The sequence below is a fragment of the Hordeum vulgare genome, chromosome 5H, assembly GCF_904849725.1.
Source record: "Hordeum vulgare subsp. vulgare chromosome 5H, MorexV3_pseudomolecules_assembly, whole genome shotgun sequence".
Lineage (NCBI taxonomy): Eukaryota > Viridiplantae > Streptophyta > Magnoliopsida > Poales > Poaceae > Hordeum > Hordeum vulgare.
Genome location: NC_058522.1, coordinates 5,419,495 through 5,443,373, shown reverse-complemented (window position 1 = coordinate 5,443,373; position 23,879 = coordinate 5,419,495). Strand labels below are relative to the sequence as shown.

Sequence of the window (23,879 nt, the reverse complement as noted above, 5' to 3'; positions counted from 1 at the left end):
GGGAGGGGAGAGGGGGTGCCACCCCTAGGGTTCCCACCCTAGGGGGTGCGGCAGCCCCCCCAGATGGGAGGTGCGGCGGCCAGAGGGGGGAGGAGGGGGTGGCGCACCATCTGGTGGGCCTTAGGCCCACCTGGCTTAGGGTTTGCCCCCCCCCCCTTTTCTCTCCCCTACGCATTGGGCTGAGTGGGGAGGCGCACCAGCCCACCTAGGGGCTGGTTCCCACCCCCACTTGGCCCACCTTACCTCCCGGGGTCGTTGCCCCCCTTCGGTGGTCCCTCGGGGCCACCTCCGGTGGTCCCGGTGGTCCCGGTACGTTATCGGTGATGCCCGAAACACTTCCGGTATCCGAAACCATCCGTCCTATATATCAATCTTTACCTCCGGACCATTCTGGAGCTCCTCGTGACGTCCGGGATCTCATCCGGGACTCCGAACATCTTTCGATAACCTCGTATAACAATTCCCGATAACCCTAGCGTCATCGAACCTTAAGTGTGTAGACCCTACGGGTTCGGGAGACAAGCAGACATGACCGAGACACCTCTTTGGCCAATAACCATCAGCAAGGTCTGGATACCCATGGTGGCTCCCACTTTCTCCACGATGATCTCATCGGATGAACCACGATGTCAAGGATTCAATCAATCCCGTATACGATTCCCTTTGCCTGTCGGTATAGAACTTGCCCGAGATTCGATCGTCGGTATACCTATACCTTGTCCAATCTCGTTTCCGGTAAGTCTCTTTACTCGTTCCGTAGCACGTCATCGTGTGACTAACTCCTTAGTCACATTGAGCTCATGATGATGTTCTACCGAGTGGGCCCAGAGATACCTCTCCGTCACACGGAGTGACAAATCCCGATCTCGATTCGTACCAACCCAACAGACACTTTCGGAGGTTCCCGTAGTGCACCTTTATAGTCACCCAGTTACGTTGTGACGTTTGATACACCCAAAGCACTCCTACGGTATCCGGGAGTTGCACAATCTCACGGTCGAAGGAAAAGATACTTGACATTAGAAAAGCTTTAGCATACGAACAATACGATCTACTGCTATGCTTAGGATTGGATCTTGTCCATCACATCATTCTCCTAATGATGTGATCCCGTTATCAATGACATCTAATGCCCATGATCAGGAAACCATGATCATCTATTGACTAACGAGCTAGCCAACTAGAGGCTTGCTAGGGACACATTGTGATCTATTTATTCACACATGTATTACTGTTTCCTGTTAATACAATTATAGCATGAACAATAGACGATTATCATGAACAAGGAAATATGATAATAACCATTTTATTATTGCCTCTAGGGCATATTTCCAACACATGAAAGGTCGTCAAAGTATGAAGCCAGACAAAGAGTTCGTGCCCTCCTTCGAGAGGAGGAAATGAAATGGGCTGCCAGAGCCAAGGTTAGGGCAATTGTCCACGGGGATAACAACACAAAGTTTTTCCACTTAATTGCAAATGGCAAACATAGGAAAAAGAGAATCTTACAGCTTGAGCAGGACGAGGGTACCATAGTAGGTCATGAGAATCTTAAATTGTATATCTCAAACTACTACAAACGGTTGTTTGGTGCTCCAGATCATAGCTCTGTCTCTATGGACGAGCATCAGATTGCGGATATTCCTCAAGTTGGACAAACCGACAATGAGAGTCTCTCCGCACCATTCCTAGAGAAAGAGGTGCTACAGGCGATTGAGGGTATGAAAAACGGTAAAGCTCCTGGGCCGGACGGGTTCTGTCGTGGTTTTGTCACGGCAGATGTCCTCGTGAGAGAACTTAGGTGTGAGGCCATCGCAACCATGTGGCGGCTTGAAGGGGTTGGTCGGAATCGAGAGACGCGAGTTTACCCAGGTTCGGCCCCTCCGATGGAGGTAAAAGCCTACGTCCTGCTTGTGCTTCATTGATGAAGATGATCTCAATTACAAGGGTGCAGACTCGCCACCTCTAGTCTCGTGGGTGTCTGGTCTGTCTCATGATTTGTCTTGTCTAGACCTAAGTTGTGGATCCTCTTCCCTCTTGGGGCGCCTTACCCCTCCTTATATAGGTGGAAGGGGTAGGTTTACATGTAGAGTCCTACTAGGAGTAGGAATAGGACTAGTCTCTCTTGAATCCTAATCCGGGTCTTGTTTCCTTTGTGAGGGAGTCTCTCCTCTTCTTGGGAATTCTATGTGAGTCGGCCCTCCTGGCCTCTCTATGAGTCGCCTTATGCCACGGTGTACGCCGGGCCTTGGGCCTTCGTCATTTATCTCATTCGCCTGTGGGGACAAGTATGAGTCGCCCGCCAGGTCACTGCTGAGTCGCCGGTGAGTCGCCAAGTCCTTGGCGGGTCATACTCCAAGCCGGGTTACACTGCGGGGTATATCCCCGACATTAGCCCCCAAGATTAGCTTGAATTTGTTCATGGTAAGCTCCTGAAATAAGAATAATAAATAAGTTTAAGGGACCGGCTTGCTCCTCTGGCTGGCTTGATTTACTGAAGTGGCTCCTTGAAAAATATGGGTTTCTTCTAACCGCCTTCAATTATCTCGTAGGTACGTGTCCTTTGTAATAAAATACATATGCCATTGAGTCGGCCTCCAATGCTTTGGCTTGATGAAAATTTGGGAAATAAGAAATCCACACAATGTTGAACTAGCTTCTTTTGCTTCGGCAGGTTATGATTGACAATGGCGGGTCATGATTGACAATGGCGGGTCATCATAATTAGTAGTGCCCCGTCAAACAACTGAACTCCAATTGACAAATCCGTGTGATGTTGAGCCGGTCTTTCAATGCTTCAACTAGATAAAAATATGCTGAACCGGTCTCCCAATACTTCACCTTCATGACAGAATGAAATGTGCTCTTTAATTTTTTTGATATATCCATATTACCTGTAGCCCCCAAGGGCCGGGTCATCAGTGTGTGATGTGCCGGGTCTTCAATTTGAACCTCATGATCTATGAAACAACTTAGTGTTGTAGCCCCCAAGGGTCGGGTTGTCTTGCCTGCAACAACGTGGCACTTTAGAAATTATGATCTGAATAGTGTAGCCCCCAAGTGACGGGTCGATTGCTTGCGGCGACTCGGGACTTCCTTGTTCTTCTCCTTGAGCAGCAATGTGTAACGAACCCAAGACCACAAGGTCTTCTCCTGATCTTCCACAGCCATTTTGATCTGATGATAACCTCAATAGGCGTCCAAAAATCATAATCGTTCGCACCCGGCCACCGAGTCAATGATTTGGTCGATGCGGGGAAGAGCGAAAGGATCCTTGGGACAAGCTCTGTTGAGGTCCGTATAGTCAATACACATACGGAACGTGCCATTCTTCTTGAGTACTAACACCGGGTTAGCTAGCCATTTGGGGTGAAAGACTTCCACGATGAACCCGGCGGCTAAAAGACGGGCGACTTCCTCTCCAATCGCCTTCCGTCGCTCCTCGTTAAACCTGCGAAGGTACTGTTGGACAGGTTTGCATTTTTGGTCAATATTAAGATGGTGCTCAGCGAATTCTCTCGGTACACCCGGCATGTCAGAGGGCTTCCATGCGAAGATGTCCCGATTCTCACGGATGAATTCGATGAGCACGCTTTCCTATTTGGGGTCCAGACCCGTTCCAATGGTAAACTGCTTGGATGAATCGCTAGGGACGAAGTCGACTGTCTTCGTGTCATCCGTTGGTTTGAACTAGAGGGGCGACTCGGAATCTGTAGTCGGCTTCTTGAGCGGTGACATGTCTGCCGGGTCAACATTGGCCCGATGGTTTTTGAGCTCTTCCGCCGCGCAGGCGACTTCCGCATAGGCCGCGTCTCCTTCCTCACACTCCTTTGCAATTCTTCTATCTCCGTCAATGTGTAACGAACCCAAGACCACAATGTGTAACCGACGCGGCGGGTTGCGGCACAGCAGCAAGGCAAGGCGAAAGTGGAGGCTAGGTGACTCAAAGTCGAGGTCAAACGAAACGACCTAGAGTGGCACCAGTGGGAGAGGCGAGTCTGGCGTTTTGGCACGGTTCGAGAATTGCTCGCGCCATTGCAAGCTGTCTTGGTTGCGCGGATGTGAGAGTTGGCCGCGTCATTGCAAGTCGTCTTGATTGTGCCGACGTGAGAGTTAGCCACGTCATTGTAAACCGACGGTGATGGCAAGTTTGATCACTGCGTTGTAAACCGGTGCGGACATAGTCATATTGGCGCAAACTCCATAGCCGCGGTATAACTCCTTTTTTCAACAAATAAGTATCCTGTAAAAATATTACAGAAAAAGTAATAGTTCTCAAGGAAATTAATGTATGCTTTTTAAAATAAATTGGATGAATATCACCTGATTTTTGTTGTAAGAATACAAACGCTGGTGCTTGATAATGCTTGATGTAGTACAGACAGAAACAAATATATGTCCAACTTCGGTTGATCTGGTGTCTCCTCAAAACCGATGTAATCTCCCTTTGTCTCTGCCCTGGGATGAGCAGATGATTTGATGTCTTGATTCGGTGGAATCCAGCTGGGAAGAGCAATGGTTGCAGCGACCATATTTTAAATATCCAGTGTACCATCCTAGTCAGTTTGTGCACTTTTGTTCTGATTGTTGGTAAACAGCAGCAACATAGCAACCGGATTTGTGTTGGGATTTTGTGGCATTAGTTTTTTCACAAGTATAACAGCCTCGAGGTGCATCAAAGGCAAGTGGCATCCAGAGTCCCCATCGGTGATCCTCAACTCCTCGATGTGGTGCACCGTCGGAGGGAAAGTGAGTCAGCATCCACGCCGACGCCGACACAGCAGTTGTACTTGTCCCGGTAAGAAAGCTCCAGTCGCTGTTAGCCTTGTCACAAAAACTAAACCTTGTGTCTAGACCGCTGTCGGCAAAGGCGGCTCGAAGGCCCGACCTGTCTCCGCAGATGAAGCGCAGAGGCGGCTCGTGGTGCGGACGGGGATTAGCCAGAGAAAAAGGCGGGCGGAAACGGAAACAAGGTACAGTTGCGGAGGGCATTGTCAAGCCCAGGCGAGGTGGCTCGAGGAGAAACAGAAGGTGCGACCTATCTGATGGCTTGATCTCATACGTGACCTCTTTTCAGCACAGTACGCCATGCATGGACTGCCACCATGTGCCATCCGGTGACTTTACGAGCTGATGCTTCTCTTCTTTCCTCCTTTTTCCTTGGATTATAGTAGCTTCCTAACGTAACGAGTACTGGTTGGAGTACTAGTACGTTGATCGTTGGTATATATCTAGTTTGGTCTTCACGAGGACTCTGCTGCTTTGCTTCTCATCAGTTTGCATCGGCTGCCTCGACGACTCGGACTCGTGCAACTTCAGCCCAACAGGGCAATCATCCTAGTGTTAGTCTCTCTTTAATTGGAAACATTGATTCACTAGATGCAAACTGCGTGCTTGCTTCCATGTGAGCGTCGATCACGTAAACTTATGAACTGATGCTCCTATGCTGCTCCTTTATCTTTCTGCTAGCAACCTAGCGATTCTGCAGGGCTATGGCGGCGGCAAGCGCGGCATGGCCAAAGCAGGCGCGGCCAAGGCGGAGAGGCTGGTGTTTGGCGGGGTGAATAAAGGAAGACACTGGCGAGGCGGAGCTGTGCATGGAAGTGCTTGGGCGCGGCAAAGCGGGCGGCGAGGCGGAGCTGGCGCGTCAGCAGCTCACGAGGAGGCGTTGGGCGAGGCGACGGCTCTGGACCAGGTTAGGCCGCGGTCGATGGCCTGCACCAGGCGAGACGGAGATGGAGGCCGGTCGCCACTTCTAGTTTCCGGGACGGGCCGTTCCTTGTTGATTTCGTGTACAGGATCCTCCTCCATGTCTATGTTTACATGGGCTACCGTTTCCATGACGCGTCCGGCTTGATGAATCCCTTCATGGATGACCAGGCAAACAATAGTAGCTCACGGATGCTCTTGTAGTAATATGAAGCAGTACTCCCAGTATTATTATTTATCCATCAAATCCAACTTGAGTCCCTCACGCATGTTGCTAGCTCTCCCTTCTGGATAATGACTTGCTGATCTGATTTTAAAATATGGCGTTGTCTTGCTGATCTGATTATTCCTTGGGTTCTGTTCTCAACCGGTTAATGTACCCAATTTTTCCAGCGCCTGTCTATTAGCACTTAAACCAATACGATTTGATGCTTTGTCATGACGTGAGGTAATAGTAGCACCGCAGCAGCTTCGGGCCTTGAAGCCTAGGTCATGGTCTCACAGTTTCAACGATGATTTTGGCGACCAGCGCACCGCAGCCGCTTAAAAGGCAAAATAAGTAGACTTGATTCCTTTCAGTCTCGGCGATTGATATGTTTCCGGATTCCACAACCCGCCAAGTGGTCCCCACGGGGTGACGTAAAAAGCGGCTGCAGCGGCGGAAAACAATCTCCAGTCGGAATCGATGAATCATCTATGCGCGGCGGCAGCGCGTGATAACCCTAATATCTCTTATCCCAAATCTCGAGCTGATAGTCACAATTTTGATCGTTGAACAATTAACTTTCTGGATTTTCTCCATCCAATCAATCTTGAGTTTCTCGATCCCTGAAGAATTCCCTCCAAGAACACAATACCACCATACGATCTGCCCCACGGTGGGCGCCAACTGTCGTGGTTTTGTCACGGCAGATGTCCTCGTGAGAGAACTTAGGTGTGAGGCCATCGCAACCATGTGGCGGCTTGAAGGGGTTGGTCGGAATCGAGAGACGCGAGTTTACCCAGGTTCGGCCCCTCCGATGGAGGTAAAAGCCTACGTCCTGCTTGTGCTTCATTGATGAAGATGATCTCAATTACAAGGGTGCAGACTCGCCACCTCTAATCTCGTGGGTGTCTAGTCTGTCTCATGATTTGTCTTGTCTAGACCTAAGTTGTGGATCCTCTTCCCTCTTGGGGCGCCTTACCCCTCCTTATATAGGTGGAAGGGGTAGGTTTACATGTAGAGTCCTACTAGGAGTAGGAATAGGACTAGTCTCTCTTGAATCCTAATCCGGGTCTTGTTTCCTTTGTGAGGGAGTCTCTCCTCTTCTTGGGAATTCTATGTGAGTCGGCCCTCCTGGCCTCTCTATGAGTCGCCTTATGCCACGGTGTACGCCGGGCCTTGGGCCTTCGTCATTTATCTCATTCGCCTGTGGGGACAAGTATGAGTCGCCCGCCAGGTCACTGCTGAGTCGCCGGTGAGTCGCCAAGTCCTTGGCGGGTCATACTCCAAGCCGGGTTACACTGCGGGGTATATCCCCGACAGGTTCCCAGCTGAGTTTTATAAGAAATGTTGGCATATTATTAAGGCAGATCTTATGTCCATGTTCCATGATTTGTTCTCTGGACACCTACAACTCTTCCATCTTAATTTTGGTACGATAACGTTACTACCGAAGAAAGAGGGTGCTTCTAGAATTGAACAATTTCGTCCTATCTTTCTGCTGAATGTTAGCTTTAAAATTTTCACAAAGGTGGGAACTGACAGGATAACTAAGATGGCACATTCGGTCGTGCAATCTTCGCATACGGCTTTTATGCCTGGTAGGAATATTCTTGAAGGGGTTGTCGTACTGCATGAGATCCTTCATGAATTGCACTCCAAGAAGCTCAATGGAGTTTTATTTAAGGTTGATTTTGAAAAGGCATACGACAAAGTCAAATGGTCTTTCCTCCAACAAACTCTCCGTATGAAAGGGTTTGGCGATATTTGGCGAAAACACGTAGACTGTTTTACAAAAAATGGTAGTGTCGGTATTAAAGTAAATGATGATGTTGGTCATTTATTTCAGACACTTAAGGGACTTAGACAAGGAGATCCTATGTCACCCATTTTACTTAACATTGTTGCGGACATGTTGGCGCTAATGATCAGGAGGGCTAATGACAAAGATTTAGTAGGGGGACTAGTACCTCATCTAGTTGATGGGGGTGTCTTGATCCTACAATACGCGGACGACACGATCCTTTTCATGGAACATGATCTCAAAAAGGCCAGAAACTTGAAACTCATACTATGCTTATTTGAACAGCTATCTGGGTTGAAGATTAATTTTCATAAAAGTGAGCTCTTCTGTTTTGGGGATGCACAAGCAGAACAACTCACGTACAATCAACTTTTTGGTTGTGAGGGTGGTAAGCTACCGTTTACATACTTAGGAATTCCCATTCATCACCGGAAGTTGACCATCAAGGAGTGGAGATGTATCGAGGATCGTTTTGAGAAAAAACTAAGCTGCTGGAAGGGCAAGCTATTATCCTACGGAGGACAATTGGTTCTTGTCAACTCAGTGTTGACAAGTATGCCAATGTTTCTTCTATCCTTTTTTGAAGTACCTGTTGGGGTGCGGAAAAGGTTGGATTTTTATCGATCTCGATTTTTCTAGCAGAGTGACGAGGTAAAGACTAAATATAGACTGGCTAGATGGGATATTATTTGTGGACCCAAGGATCAGGGAGGTTTGGGGATTGAAAATTTAGAGGTTAAGAATAGGTGTCTGCTTAGCAAGTGGCTATTCAGACTGTCCGTCGAATCTCAAGGGATGTGGATACACATTCTAAAGAACAAGTATCTACAGCAAAAGACCTTAGCTCAGGTCACTGCGAGACCTCGCGATTCACCCTTCTGGAAGGGTCTCATGAGGACAAAGGCTGCTTTCTTTAACAGGACTAGATTCATCATAGGCAATGGTGAAAATATTAGATTCTGGGAGGATACTTGGTTAGGAGAAGATCCCTTGGCTCTACAGAATCCCCAACTCTATAATATTGCATAGCAAAAACAGACATCCGTTGCGGCAGTGTTACAAGAGGCTCCTCTCAACATTCAATTTCGTAGAGCCTTGATCGGAAATAGATGGGTTAGATGGTTACATCTAGTCAGAAGGCTAATGGATGTTACCCTGTCTGATTTTCCTGATAGTATTCGTTGGAGGTTGACCACCAATGGTACTTTCTCAGTGAAATCGATGTATGACCATATTATTGATACGTCGCCTAATCCTAAGTCCATGAATATATGGAAGGTCAAAGTTCCCCTTAAGATAAAAATCTTCATGTGGTTTGTTCACAAAGGAGTTGTTTTAACTAAGGATAACTTGGCTAAAAGACACTGGAAAGGAAATAAAAGATGTAGCTTCTGTCAGACGCATGAGACGATTAAGCACCTCTTTCTGGACTGCCCTATGGCTAAACTATTATGGCGCTCAATTCAAATTACTTTTAACATTGCCCCGCCTACTAGCATTAACATGTTATTTGGGACGTGGCTGGACGGAGTTAATGTACTTTACGTCAAACTAATTCGGGTTGGAACTTGTGCTATTCTGTGGGCTATATGGAACTGCAGAAATGATCTAGTTTTTAACAGAATACACTATATTAATTTTTTGCAGGTCATCTTCAGGGCTAGCGCCTTGATCCGCATGTGGTCCTTACTCACTCATGTGGAAACCAGGGAGCCTTTGGTTACTGGGTGTGTCCGATGGAAGATGGTAGCTCAGGTTATCTTCAACCGATATGGATGGCGGCATGCTAATAGGATAGGGCCATAGTCTTGTATATCGATGGGTATCATTGGTGTGGGCGTTTTGGTCACCTTGTAACTCTGTTCTTATGTTTTTTTCTTCAGCTACTCGGACTTCTTTGTATTTCTTTCAGACTACTTCGTACTTAATAAAATGGCTGCATGCATCACTCGATGCAGAGGCCGGGGCGATGCCTCCTTTTCAAAAAAAAAACATCAACTACTAGACAAATTGCATCTAACGTCGACTAAATTGCACAAAATAAAATCATCGAAATTATACCCAAGTGTTTCTAGTTTTGAAGAGCACGACATGAGGATCCCAATGGTAAAAGTGGGTCTTAATTTTAATGCTAGGTTCAAAAGTTTTGACTTTAAAAGAAATCCAAATATATTGAATTCACACATATTTTGCATGAGTGAAAATTGCACGCCCAGAAAAGTTGCACATTGACTATGATGTAATTGCACATCGACTACTAGCCAGTTGCACCTAACGAGAAATAAATTGCGTAAAAAAAGTTTTATCGGAATATACCCATACGGGACCTAGTTTCGAATAGGACGTCACAAAGATTTTAACAATGAAAGCGGATATTAATTCTGATGTTTGGTTCAAATCTTATGGATTTGTAAAAGGATGTTGCATCATATGGTGTGAAGCAAAGGCTCGGCTGAATTATGATCATGAATCACGCCTCTTCACACATGCACGGTCTCAAGTAAATTCTTATCAATACGTACGAATGGACCCTGGCCCCACCCCACCTGGCCCAAAACTTTAAAAGTACGTATAAACATGAAAAGCCCAAAATAATACATACAAATATAAAAAGTCCGAAACAATACATACAAATATACCTTCTCCGTTTTGATCGATGATGATGAATGATGAAAACGGGAGTGGACGTATATGTATGTATATGGGAAATCCCTAATCGGTGCTGCAGGCGCCTGATCATGAATTGGCGCCTGCAGTAGCTCAGATTTGGGCCGGCCCAGTGGAGCGACGCGCTCCCCCGCTCTGAGCGCTCCTCGCTCCGTGTGGTCGCTCATTTCAACGGTTGACTTTCAAAAAACAGAAATAGAAAATTGAAAAAAATGATAAAAATAAGATTCTCAAATGGTTCACGAATTTTGAAATAGTTCATTTAAATTTTAAAAAGTTCATCGAATTTGGAAAAAAAATCAGTGCTTTAGAAAAATGTTTATTGATTTTGAAAAAAAACAAAATTTTAAAAAACACCGAACGAATTTTAAAAAAAGTTCACCAATTTTGAAAAAAGTTCATCGATTTTGGAAATAAGGTCATCATATTTGAAAAGAGATCATCAAATTTTAAAAAAAGTTCACCGGTTTCGAAAAAAAGTTCATTGAATTTCAAAAGAGTTCATCAAATTTAAAAAAATCACCAGTTTTGAAAAACAGTTCATCAAATTTGAATAGAGTTCATCAAATTTGGAAAAAAATCACTGATTTTGAAAATCAGTTCATTAAATTTGAAAAAAAATCATCAAATTTGAAAAAAAGTTCACTGATTTCGCAAAAACCCATCAAATTTGAAAGAAGTTCATCATTTAAAATAAATAAATTCAATGAACTCTTTTCAAATAGTTGAACCAGGTCAAAGAAAAAAAAAGGAAAAAATGTTGAAGTGAAAAAAAAAAAGAATTGGAAAAAAAGAAAAAAAAAGAGAATGAAAGAATAAAAGAGAGAAAGGTTTCTAACTTATCAGAAGCTGCTTCGTGGTGGTGGAATGGTTGCGTGACAATGTCTCTATGCTGGCAGTTAAAGGTTTGAACCGCGACCAACGTATTAAATTTTTTCGAATAAAAACATGAAGAAAACCCTACATGGGTCAGCCCAGCACGAGGGCGCTGCAGGCGCCCATTTGCAAAATTGCACAGTAATGGACGCCTGTGACGCCAAATAGAATTCGCCATGTATATGAACGCTTGTATCTGTATTGTGTTAAAAAAAGGAAAACGGAAAACGAGCGCGTGTGTAGGCTTGATTTTCCTTCTGACATTCAATCGGCCCTACCGTCTGCAAAATTGCAAAGTGACGGGCACCTGTGACGTTAAATAGAATTCGCCATGTATATGAACGTTTGTATGTGTATTATGTTAAAGAAAACAAACGGGAGTCGAGCGCATGCGTAGGCTTGAGTTTCCTTCTTCCTTCTGGCATTCAGTCGGCTCTTCAGTAAACCATTGGCACTAGGTACCACACACGTCTCGTCGTTGTGAATTTGCCCGCGTGCGCGTGATGAAAGACACGCTAAGAAGACACATTATTCATAATCCAAAGCTACCGTCCAAAGTGCTGAATCCATTGAACCGATCAAGGTCTCTCGTTTACATCACATCAGTCACTTGGACGAGCGCCAAGTCAAGGTCTTCGCCATGTTAATCACGTCAAGCCTTGGATCGAACCTTCCTTCCTCGTTCGTTTCCTTTGCCCCCTTCCCTCTCTTCGCCCGCACCCATTTCGTGATAAGTCATGTTTTCTTTGTTATCCCGAACAGGCTGCCCGATCATATCAATGTCACGGAAATAACGTAAAAACACCACGGTAAAGACGGACGGCGACGTCGAGTGTTGGTCTTGATAGGCACGTGCATGGAGATTTTTTTGCCTGTCGCCGATAAGGTCAGACCGGCTTCGGCAAAGGAGCGACGACAACATCGTGTCAACGGGTCATTCTAGTGACGGTACTGGTTGTTCCATGTCATAGGGGTCCTTGATGTTACTATTCTGTTTCGGATGTTATGCACTTCTTCTTATGAACCTTTATATTATTTTTCGATCCTGCCTCTTTCCTTATCGACCATCGTCGTTTTGCCCTATCCACCGTATTCCTGCAAATAAGGAAGAGGATGGAGGCCATTTTTTCCCCTCTCCCTCTTTCTTATCGTCCCCCGCATGGCGACGGGGAGGAAACCATTGAGTGAGCCGTCGGGCTCCTCCTCCCTCGTCTCCGGCGGCAGCTGGGCCTCTTTGTCCCCTCGCTCGTGGGGGTTCGCTCGGCCCGACGCCCTAGGGCGGGGGCGTTCATCCCTTTTCAAAGAGTGTGGTGAGAGCATATTGTCGCAAGAAGACAAGGCGACGTCTACGTTCAACAGCAAATGACATCGGTTGTTTCAGTAAGGCGCGCTTCGAATTACTGGACAGTTTCTCCTCTTAATGTGATTCGTGCTGTTTCTAGCAGGTGGGCCTTACAATGTTATTTTGCGCCAATTTTTTCGAAGGAAAAAAACCGACTCCACCCCCACCGTCTGGTCATCAGCGGCGGGCCCATGCCCGCCGGCATGCCTAGTCAGCGTCAAGGATTGTATAAAAACGAGTTATGCACCATATTTACATCAGAAAGCCAAGTTTTTTTGTATCGCTTCAATGTAGTACACCACAACTTGCAGTGACCGTTCATGCCAAGCTCTACCACCACTAGTAATGTAATTGACTCTAGCGTAGAGTCCACCGAGTTAAGGCTTGTTCGGATGTCCTCCACTCCGCATCTCCACTTCCGGAGTTGAAGGAGCAGCAGGTAAAAATTGCTTCCGGAGTTGAAGGAGCAGCAGGTAAAAATTGCAGAGCTGGACAAGAGGCACTTCGCAGGTTCTCAGATTTTAGAGCTCCTTAATTAACTTCTTCCCAAGGGAAATGGATCGATCGAGCGGGAGGCAGTCCAGCGTGTCCCCGCGTGTCCAGCAGCGCGTTTCCGTCGCGGCCACGCCTCCCCTCCCGACGCCGACAAGTGGGCCCGGGCCCACATCGTACCCCGCAAGGAAGCAAACCGACGCCATATCATCCGCAGCCCATATAAATTGTGGCCGCCATCCGCCCCCCCCCCCCACCTCCTCCTTCGCAGCCTCCCATGGATCGAATCCCCGACCTCCTCCAAAACCCTAACCATCCAGCCATGGACTCCTCCTCCGACGACGACGACGACGAGTGGGTCCTCCTCCGCGCCGACAATCCCGCCGACTCCTCCGACGACGACCGCGGCGTCCTCGCCCTCCCCGCCTCCACCTCCCTCCTCTTCCTCCCCTCCTCCTCCGACGACGACGACGAAGACCATCAGGAGGACGACGAGACCGGCGACGGCGACGGCGACGGCGACGACGACGGCATGGATTCGGCGGGCTCGTCGGAGGAGGAGGACCCGTTCGAGGTGGACGAGGAGGAGGAGCAGGCCTTGGCGGGGCGGCTGGCGCGGCCGCTGTCGGGAATGTTCCACCACACGCCGTCGGACGCGGTGGCCTACGCGGCCTTCGACCCGGTGCGCAGCGCCAAGCAGCTCATCCCGGACCCATCCTTCGCGGCCTTCCCGGAGAGGGTGTCGGTGCTCGCCTCGTCGCGCGGCCTCGTCTGCCTCCGCGGCCTCGCCACCGGCTTCTACTACCTCGCCAACCCGCTCACCTTCCGCCGCGTGCGCCTCCCCTACCAGACCCGCGACCACCGCCTCGGCGCCGACCCGGCCGTCGTCATCGCCTTCGAGGACGACGAGGCCCCCGCCGGGGGGTTCCGCCACTACCACCTCGTCGTCGCCTACCAGGTGCACGACGGGGTGTGGGCGGTCGAGTCCTTCTCCACCCGCACCTGGGACTGGCGCGTGGGGGGCGACGTCTGCGCGCCGGAGACGGTCGTCGCGCGGTCGGCCGTCGCCGCGCGGGGCCGCGCCTTCTGGCGCACCACCATCGGCCACATCCTCTGCTACACGCCGGAGACGGGCTGCGTCGACCTCATCCCGGCGCCGCACGAGGTGGGCGACGGCCGCGACAAGGACTGGGAGATCGGCGAGATGGAGGGCAACCTCTGCGTCGCCTGCGTCGACCAGGCCGCCAAGGAGGTGGCCGTGCTCTACATGGCGCCCGGCCACGCCGCCGCCGACGACCAGGCCAACTGGGCCTGGGCCGGCCAGTTCCACGCCCACGAGATGTGGTACCACGACCGCATGACCCTGCTCCGCTCCCAGGGCGCCGCCGAGGTCGTCATGTGGGACCCGCTCGAGCAGCTCGTCCTCGCCGTCGACTTGGACGGCAGGGTCACCCGCTCCATCGGCCCCCTCTCCGGCGGGACCTACTACTCGGATTTCATCCCCTACGTCAACTCGTACGCAGACATCTACAGGTACGGTTCAGAAAATACTCCGTTCTTGGATCTGATATGGGTTTCATTCTGAATTCTGAATCCTGATGTGAAAGCATGTCCACATCTCTAGAACTAGTGGATGGATGGTGATATCAGCATGAACATTGACTAGATATATACGTGTTGACTGTTCCTCTAGTCTGTTTTCTGATTTGCAAGTTCATTACAATCCACTGGACTGACTAAATTTTCTAGTGTGGATATGTATTGTCAAGTGTCCTGAAAGTCTCAGTCTGCACTTATGCAGGTTTCTGATGTGAAACACCTATGCATGGCTAATTGTTTAGATGATACAATTTCCTGAAAGTTGGGCTTTTTCTTAACTAATAAAGAACTCCCCTCTTTATGTGAGTAATACTCCTAGATGGTACCTGTCAGCTCTGTTCAATTCTGATTTCTGAATGTTTCTGATGTGAAAGCATATCTGAACCATCAGTACAACTCTGCATGACTAAATGCTGGTCGGTGGTGTTGACTGTTTTCTGTAGTTATCTGAATTGCATGTTTATTTGGATCCATTAGACCTTTTCAGGACTGACTTAAGTTTGGATTTATATTACTGTCACAAACCTTCCTGGAAGGCTCGACTGAGTTGATGTGTACGTGTTGCTGTTGAGAGTTGGACCATCTTCTTTAGGTTCTTGTGTTTCTGATGTGAAAGCATATCTGGACCCTTGGAAATTTGCATGACTGGTAGTATATCATTGGTGATATCCACATGCATATTGGCTAGTTAAGTGTTGACTGTTCCTCTAGTTTTCTGATATGCAAGTTTCCTTGGATCCATAGAACCTCTGCACGGCTAACTTTTCATGTTTCTGATGCAAACCTTAATTTCTATTGATGAATTCCTCTTGTCATTTGGATATGGCTTTCTCATGTGCAAGTTTTATTTGGACCCTTTGCACCTTTAATTATATTATTAAGCTGATGCAATTTGTTTGGTGGGCTTTCGTGGAAATGTGCATCAACTTTCCTGAAAGTTGAGCTTGTCTTGACTCTTGACTATGTGTAATTAACAACGGGACGCGCTTTATGACTAGATGGATGCTAGCATGCACATTGACTAGACGTGTTGACGTATACTTGCTGTCAATTGGATCATTCTTCTTTAGATTTCATTGGTCGGCCTGTCAATTTCCTTGTGGAATGTAGTTCATGACTCGGAACTTGCTGTCAATTGGAATATTGGATCATCCTTCTTTAGGTTTCATTGGTTGGCCTGTGCCATCGCTGTTTAGTTAAACTGGCTGATTAGGTTTCTGTTTAACCTCAGGATGCTTTTAATTCTTTTAACCTCAGAATGTTTTTAATTCTTTTAACCTCAGAATGTTTCTGGACAGTACTGTTGAGTTTATACAATGGTTACCCAGAAAGTTGGTTTTCCTCCTAGCAAGAATATTAGATAATAGATGATGCACATTACTGCTTGATCTATATACAATGACACTGCTATCTTTAAATTCATTGAACAGGGGCCTGTGCTATCATTAGGGCGCCTTTGCTGTTGTATAATATGCCTATAAAAACACTTGTTTGGTCATGTTAATTAAAGCAGGGCACTGAAAATTGACGGTGCATTTTGTTATCTAGTGAACCTAAGCGATTTCATATGCATGACAAAGTCGATGCTTTTGTTCCTGATGTATAATTTCTAAGCTGTTACCTATGCACCTGTTAATGCTAACAGATACCTAAAGCGAATGCCTATTCATCTTTTGCTGAATTTCTACAAGTTTCTCAATGAAGGAATTCAGAAAGTTGGCAGTTGTTATTTTTGCATTTTTCAGCGAGGAGGAGGTTGGGTCCGTGTTCAAGACCAATGATGAAGCCGTGACGTACAAAGTTCCACAAGCATCTGTCAAAGCAGAAACTGATTCCAACTGAATCTGTAAGTATCAGCACAGCACGACCCCCAGCCCTCTGTTCTTTGTTTTTCACTCGCAAAATGCCATCATCCTCTGCTCCATGCTGACTTTGTGCCCTCTGTTGTGCCTCTCCGCAGACGGCAGGTACCAAGAAAGGAAAGGATTTGCTGATGATGGACAAGGAATAATGAAGCTTCCAGATCTGTGCAGCATAAGGGAAGAGCTATAATAGATAGAAGCAGCAGCCTCATTCTTTTGGATGGCAGTTTTCGCCTGATTTGCTACATAAGCATCCTCATGCAGTTTCTCTGGTCATGCCGAAACTACGCTTACGATCTTGTCTTCTTTTTTCTAAGGGACCAAACTATGTTCTCTTATTGCTACTACTATATACTAGGGTTTCTTTTGTCTGCCATGTACATACTTAGTTGGTTAATTTCTGAATTTCTTAATTTCTGAATTTCTGAATTACTTAGTGGAACAAGTTCTTAATTTCTGAATTGGAAACTATCATCTGGTGTGCTTGCGACACGCCATTTTAGCAGACTATTGATGTCTCTTGTTCCATTGATTGGTATGGTTTCGCCCGGTTGCTTGAACGAGAGGTTGCCTGCATAATTGCTGGTGTTGGCTTTCTTCAATTTTTACTGTCTTTCCTGCATGCTCTGAAATTGTAATTTCTGATCATGTCCATGCGTTGGTATGGATCCAATTACTCTGCTTTGCACTCTCTGTTTTCTGGTTGCAATCTTGTACGTAGCTCTGTTGAGATTGAGCTGTGGTCTGAAGAATCAAGTATGTCGTATGTAGCGCTCTGCATGGCGTTATTGGATTCAGCTTCTATACTAACCCCTGTGTTGTGTCTATGCTGCAAGATTCCAATATGCTCTGCTTTCCTGTTCTACCTCGTGTCTGCAACTATTAATGCTCAGCACTAGAAATAACAGACAATCCATCAAAATAATAGGCTCATACTTAGAAATAAGAGACAATACATTGAGAGCCTATTTTGAGTCAAAGGACTTCTGTTGGTTGTTTGATTCGCAGGATTGAATCCTATAGATTTTTTTTTCCTAAGGATTCATTTGTACTGTACATTTCATAGGAATTCTAACATCCACTTCAACCTTTTGGAAGAAATATATATTTTTCCTGTGATACAATGAAACAAACTCTAATCCTGTAGGAATCCAATGTGCATGACATTCTAATCCAGTGTTTTTTCTATTCATGCGTTTTTACAATCCTGCTAATCGAAGAGGCCCTGAAGTTCTAAACACATGATCTCTGTAGTCTATCCCCCTCCCCCCCCCCCTCCCCCGAAAAAGGGTTTCCCCTCGCTTTGTATTACAAAGCAACCAACCGATACAGTCAACAGCAGGTGCTGGGGCGGAAGCAGCACAATCACACCCAAAAGAAACGAAAGAGAAACAACAAGAGGAAAATGCCGACAACGGCGGATCGACGGAAACGAAGACGCTTCACGACCACTGCGCCCACCGAAGATCTCCCACCAAGCTCCAAGGCTCCGAAGCACCGGTACCAATCAACACCTCCAAGAAGGACCGTGACGATGACGACGCTGCAGCCAAGGGTTTCCCCCGGTACGTGACGAGGCAAGAGGAAGGATCGCCCCCGACGCCCTCCAGGAAGGTCCGGCGGCACCCACAGGCGTCGCCGCGTCGGTGTCGGCCAGGCCGACAGGGGTTTCCCCCGATCCCAACCTTCACCTCGGATGCTCCAGAGCCTGCCACCAAACCGACCACCATCTTGCGCCACCGCGGTCATGAAGCCTCCACGCCGTCTCACCACGGCACCATGAAGTAAGGCCTGCACAGCGGAGAGTAGGAGCCGGGACTAGGGGCCACAACACCGTCGGCACGCGGAAGGGTACAACCTCCACCGTCGACGACGGTAGCCGACCGGGCACAATAGCAGGAGCATACCAGGCCCGTGGGCCCACAAGTCCGGCAGGGCTCTCCACGCCCGTAAAGCTCCCGCCATCGCGCTGCAGCAGTCGCGCCTTCGGCGTCGCCGCCCCCCGTCCGAGCTGCTCCTCCTCCCCACTACACAGACGAGATGAAGCCATGCTAGGACCCAGATGGGCCCCACAGGGCCCAGATATGGGCCGGGGTCGCGCCACTGGCCAACCTGCGTCACCACGCCATCTCATCGCCAAGGGGCAACACCACCACCTCGCGCGTCGCCAGCCACTGCTGCCGGGTCGCCGGACCATCGTCGAGCCAAGGAGCACCGTCGCCGCCCTCATGCCCCAGGCAGGGAGCCGCGTGCGCGGGGACAGGCAGTCCCGTCGCCGCCCACCCCACCTGGCCAAGCGTCGGGGGCGGCAGGGAGGGAAGGAGGAGGAGGGAGGCCGAAGAGGGGCGGGGCTCGCGCCGCCCCGGCCACCTCCGGTTGAGGCGGTCCGGGGCGGATCCGGGAGGGGGAGGGGGAGGGGGGCGGGGACGGCCGGGGGGGGGGGAGGGAGGAGGGAGGGAACCCTAGGGAGTCACGGGGGGTCGCGGGGTGTGGCTCTCGCTCACTTCCCCAAATACCAACTCATTTCTGATAGTCTATGATTTCTGTATTCCAACATGTTGAATGCCTCAGGCAAATATATTACTATCCATTATTATCACTATTATTACTAATCATCTTGCACGAGTCTCGGACCAGAGCTTGGTCTGCTCATGCTCCATTGGTAACGGAAACGATTGCTTGTGCGGGCATACATTCATGCAATCATCCTGATTCTCCCAGCAATGTCTACCAGGCCACATTGTGGCGCAACACCAACAGGTGTGGCCATGGCAGCTATCCCTCAAGCACAATATGAAATCAGGATTTGAATTGTCTTGCATCTCTTCTAGCTGCTGGCCACCTGCTCTCTCAATCAATAACAAAACACGTACAAAATGAATGTTATCAGAAAGGATAAATACAGTCAGAAGATCTGCAATTCTTGTTGTAAAGAGATTGGTATATCTAATACTCCTATCTCTCCCTAATAACAAAGCAAATAGGGTTTCTGGTCGTCCGTCACGACATTTTTGTAAAAAGGCCCTTCCGTTTTGTGTTAATAAATCCGCAGTCCTTTCTTTAGTGAGGAAAACGTTTCACTTTTATGATTAAGACCCTATATGTTTTCCGAGGCGAGGAGGAATGGCGGCAGCAGACGGCGCGCTCGCCAAATCCAATCGACGGTTGCGCAGGACGCAGCTGGCAACGGGCGGCGCGACGGCTGGGCGCGGAGCGGGGCAGCGCGCGGACGACACTTGCTCCCGAAGACGCTCGCCGCCAAAGTCTCAAGAAGATGAACCCCGCAACCTCCTCCTCCTGCGGCTGCAGCTACGGGACGCCGTGGCGTGCCGCCCCGTGTCGCGCCTCTTCCGGGAGGCCCTCACGGCGCCGTTCGCGCTGCTGCCGGCGCTCCGCCTGCTGCTGCTCCGCCACCGGCGCCCGGAAGGTGGGGGATGCCTCCACGCCTTCGACCCCGACCGCCGCTGCTGGCTCCGCTTCCCCTTCACCTCCTTCCTCCCCCACCAGGCCTTCTCCCCCGTCGCCTCCTCCGGCTCCCTCCTCTACCTCTGGATCGAGACCGGCCCACCCCCCGCGCCCCTCCCTTCCTCCTCATCCTCAACGTCGTCTCCCGCATCCAGCGCAGCCCACCCGCCCAAGGCGCTCGCCGTCTGCAACCCGCTGGCGGGCACCTACCGCCTGCTGACTTCGCCATGGACAGCACTGCCCCGAACTCTTCTTCCGCCGCCGCCGTCGCGGCCGCTTCTGGTAACGGCGTACAAGGGCGGGAGGGGACCCGTCGAAGCAGAACCTGGCGCAGGTCACGGGCTCGATCCAGAAGACCCTGGGCCTGCTCCACCAGCTCAACCTCAACGTCTCCTCCTTCAGCTCCGCGTCCCAGCTCCCCCTCCTCCAGCGCCTGTAAGCTCCCTTGCTTCCCCGCACCACCCGCGGCAGACCTCCCCGGCGACCCCCTTTTAATCCCGCGGCTTTTCTGCGTGCGCGGATCCCTTAGGGTTTGGTGTGTTGTACGATGCAGGAACGCGCTCCTAGCGGAGCTCGACACGATGCAGAAGCTCGCCGACGGGTGCAACATCCAGGTGCCCATGGAGGTCGTCAAGTGAGATCCTTTAGCCTCTTCTCTTGCTCTGTCGCTCATTGATGTTGACCCTCTCGCCCGAACTGTGTGTGTTCCTGATTGTTGCTTGCGTTGTTAGTTTGATTGATGACGGGAAAACCCCGATGAGTTCACGAGGGACGTGCTCAACAGCTGCATCGCCAAGAACCAGATCACCAAGGGCAAGACCGATGCTTTCAAGGTAAGTATGGCTTGCATCATTGTTAAGTGTGGACAAGTTCGTCTATGAACCAATCGTACCCAGAGATATGCTCGATAGAGTTTGTAGTATTTTAGGACACAGTGGATGAAGATTAGCGACACTCACAAAGCTTGTTGATTTATTTTGAGTGGAACTTTTTGATGAAAACATAAATGGTATTACTGCCACAGAAGTCTGCTTTTCATATAAGTCGACATTGGTGTAGTTTGAAGGGGGTAAATTGTGTTGACCATGTGAAAAGGAACCAGCATAGCCATGTCACTCGATATAGTGGCATCCAAACTACAATCACGGGAATCCATCTCTGTTTTCATGAATTAAATTCCATTATGCAATTCAGTTGCACTATGACAACTTATTCTCAGGAAGAACAGAATCACCCCCTTCCTATCCACCTTAAATTGGTAATGGTGTACAAACTACCGTCAATCAGTTCTTAAGGAGACTTTCCATATTCGAAGCTTTCTGGTGTTCCATGTTACCCCCATTTACTGCTAGTAATCTGCCCTAACTGAATGTGGAATTGTAGGACCAGTGTTCATTGTGTTGTTGATGCAGATTCCTGTCACTGTATTATGGAGCTTTATAAGAAGGGTAGATGCAATTTTATATCCAATACGTGTATAGAATTTATGAAACTGATGTATACCTCAAACTCTAATTAAGGCCTACCATTTTGTAGTGTTCGTTATGATTTATTGGTGCATGGATAACCGTGAGTTCAGTTGACAAGACTATCTTGGTTACCAGGGGCTACTTTTCATTTCACCGCCTCGTATCCTAATAGCTACGTTTGTACTACTTCTGATTATGATTCAAGCTGTGCATTCATTTCGCCAAGTTTACCCTGCCATTTTTCTTCTGTGATGTTTTGCTTCCAACTCTAGGCGTTGAGTTCTTATGACTTTTGTACACCGATATATGTCCTGAACTCTTGATCAAAATAGACGCAAGAAGCTCGTATAATTGTTTCCTCTATGATTATGATACTTTTTGTCTGTGTTCTATACGATCTTCAAGAGGAGCTGGTTCACGATTACAATTGTGAAATAATATTGTCAATATGTTTGTCTCAGAGCCTAAGGAAGCATCTTCTTGAGGAGCTGGAAGAAGCTTTTCCAGACGACATTGAAGCATACAGGCAGATACGTGCTACTTCTGCTGATGTAAGTGGAAATACGCCTGCATTCTTAGGATCGGTTGTTCCTTCACATGTTTATCTTCACTGAAAATTTTGTTTAACGCTCATCTTCGAGTCGACCAGTAACAGTGTAGTGATCATATTTTACTACTTTAGCAATCATATGCAGCTCCATGTTTTAGTTATCACATCGCTCAATACATCTTTCGCCCCCTTCCGGAAGTTGTGAGAGCAAGACCTGTATATATCTATGTTCTGTTGGAACCTGCTACTTAAGCCGATTTTGGTGTGAGGACTTAATCTAGGTGAGGTCGGAATTTACTTTTGTGTTGGTGATGCATTCTTTGTAGATTTACACAACTACGGTTTCGTCCTGCTAATTTTTAGCTTTCAGATTGGACTGTTAAATGAGCATAAAATAATTCTTATTCATTCATTTGTATTTTGCTGCTTTAGCTTCTTATTGACTCATTTTTATCCAGGAGTCAAAGAGGTTGGCTCAGTCCCAAATTGCTCTTCCTAATGGAGATGCCAAAGTGAAACCTGAGAATTGACAGAAGGACCCAAGTGCAAAGAGCAAGATCTTTCTTTATATTTGATATAGTTTTTCTTAGGAAGGTTTTGTGAACCAACAACTGATATAACCTTGTATTCTGTGATGCCCCCTCATAGGAGTGATCAATATTTGCTGTGAATTACCTGTATTGAAGTGAATAATGTGTGCCTATGAAACTAGCTACTCAGCTAGATTTGCGTGTTATTGTTTGTCTACATAGTACCACCATCAAGAATTTCAAAGTGCCTGAGGAAGTTCAGTGATCTGATAAAACTGGGGGTGACTGACTGATTGTAAGTATTCCGAGGAACTCGAGAGCCAGGAATGGGATTCTTCGCTTAGTGAGTCTTATAGAGTTGGCCCCTCTTCTGCAAAAGCTCGTGTAAATGTAAGTGTCCTTGTTTATCTTCTGAGACAAACGATGTCTGCTTAGTGATTGTTGCATTTGGTTCGTCGTAGTTTGTACTGCACTGTAAGTTATACTAGATTGGACTACATGGAACTGTAATTTGGAATGTTAAATTTAATTTAAATAGAGGATAACTAAGGTTCAGTCTCCAATGCTGCTTGTGTATAGTTATCTAACTTTCGACAACCTTACATTTTCATATGCTTCCACATGTGTCGGTAGGGTTTTCCAACGAGCCTGAAGCTTGCTCGCATTTTCAGCCATGCACCCATCGAGCAGTTCAAGGTTTCATGATTTATGGGTCTAAGAAGTCAGCTTGAGATGGTATTGTGCATCCTCAACAATGTGGTGGCTATGGTATTGTGCATCCTCAACAATGTGGTGGCTCTGAGGCGGATGTCCATAGTACTGAGGGTGACGGCACATGATCTTGTCTTTGGACACTGGGGGAAGTTTGAGCTTGATATAGGGAGATGCAGGGAATGTGCCCTGTACTTTTTTCCGCCTAAAGACTACCCCGGCATGCATAATGAAATCTTATGAAGGACTTTGCGGTTTGTTTGGCTTCACGTGCTGAATCCCTGAAGGGCTATGGAGGTGGCGCCTCTCAATAGGCAAGTGCGACTTCGGATACAACATGTGTTGCATCTTTGTTGATTTCCGTACATTCTCGTGGCTTGCTGAGGTAATCTTTACCTATTAATAAAGAACATATTGCTTCTGTGATATGTCATTAAAATTACCCTTAAAGTTGGCTTAAATTACACACTATGCCATCCATAAGTGAAAAAACGGTTCAGATTTATTTTGTCAAAGTCATCGTCGTGTGCACTTATTAAGATATGAGAACTAAAAATCATGAGCAGGCGCTCGGTGTGGTGGCTAGAGCGGCTGCCTTCCA

General features: G+C 47.9%; 1 protein-coding gene and 1 pseudogene across 1 annotated transcript; both read left to right on the top strand.

Annotated features, from left to right (window-relative positions):
- The first annotated feature begins 13,365 nt into the window (after window positions 1-13,365).
- Window positions 13,366-17,058, top strand: LOC123395977. The gene is made up of 3 exons (XM_045091003.1): window positions 13,366-14,625; window positions 16,437-16,537; window positions 16,659-17,058. Exons 1-2 carry the CDS (start codon window positions 13,370-13,372, stop codon window positions 16,531-16,533), a joined length of 1,353 nt encoding a protein of 450 aa, XP_044946938.1. The 5' UTR covers window positions 13,366-13,369; the 3' UTR covers window positions 16,534-16,537; window positions 16,659-17,058.
- A 3,187-nt stretch (window positions 17,059-20,245) lies between these two features.
- Window positions 20,246-22,567, top strand: LOC123400072 (annotated as a pseudogene).
- Window positions 22,568-23,879: the final 1,312 nt, after the last annotated feature.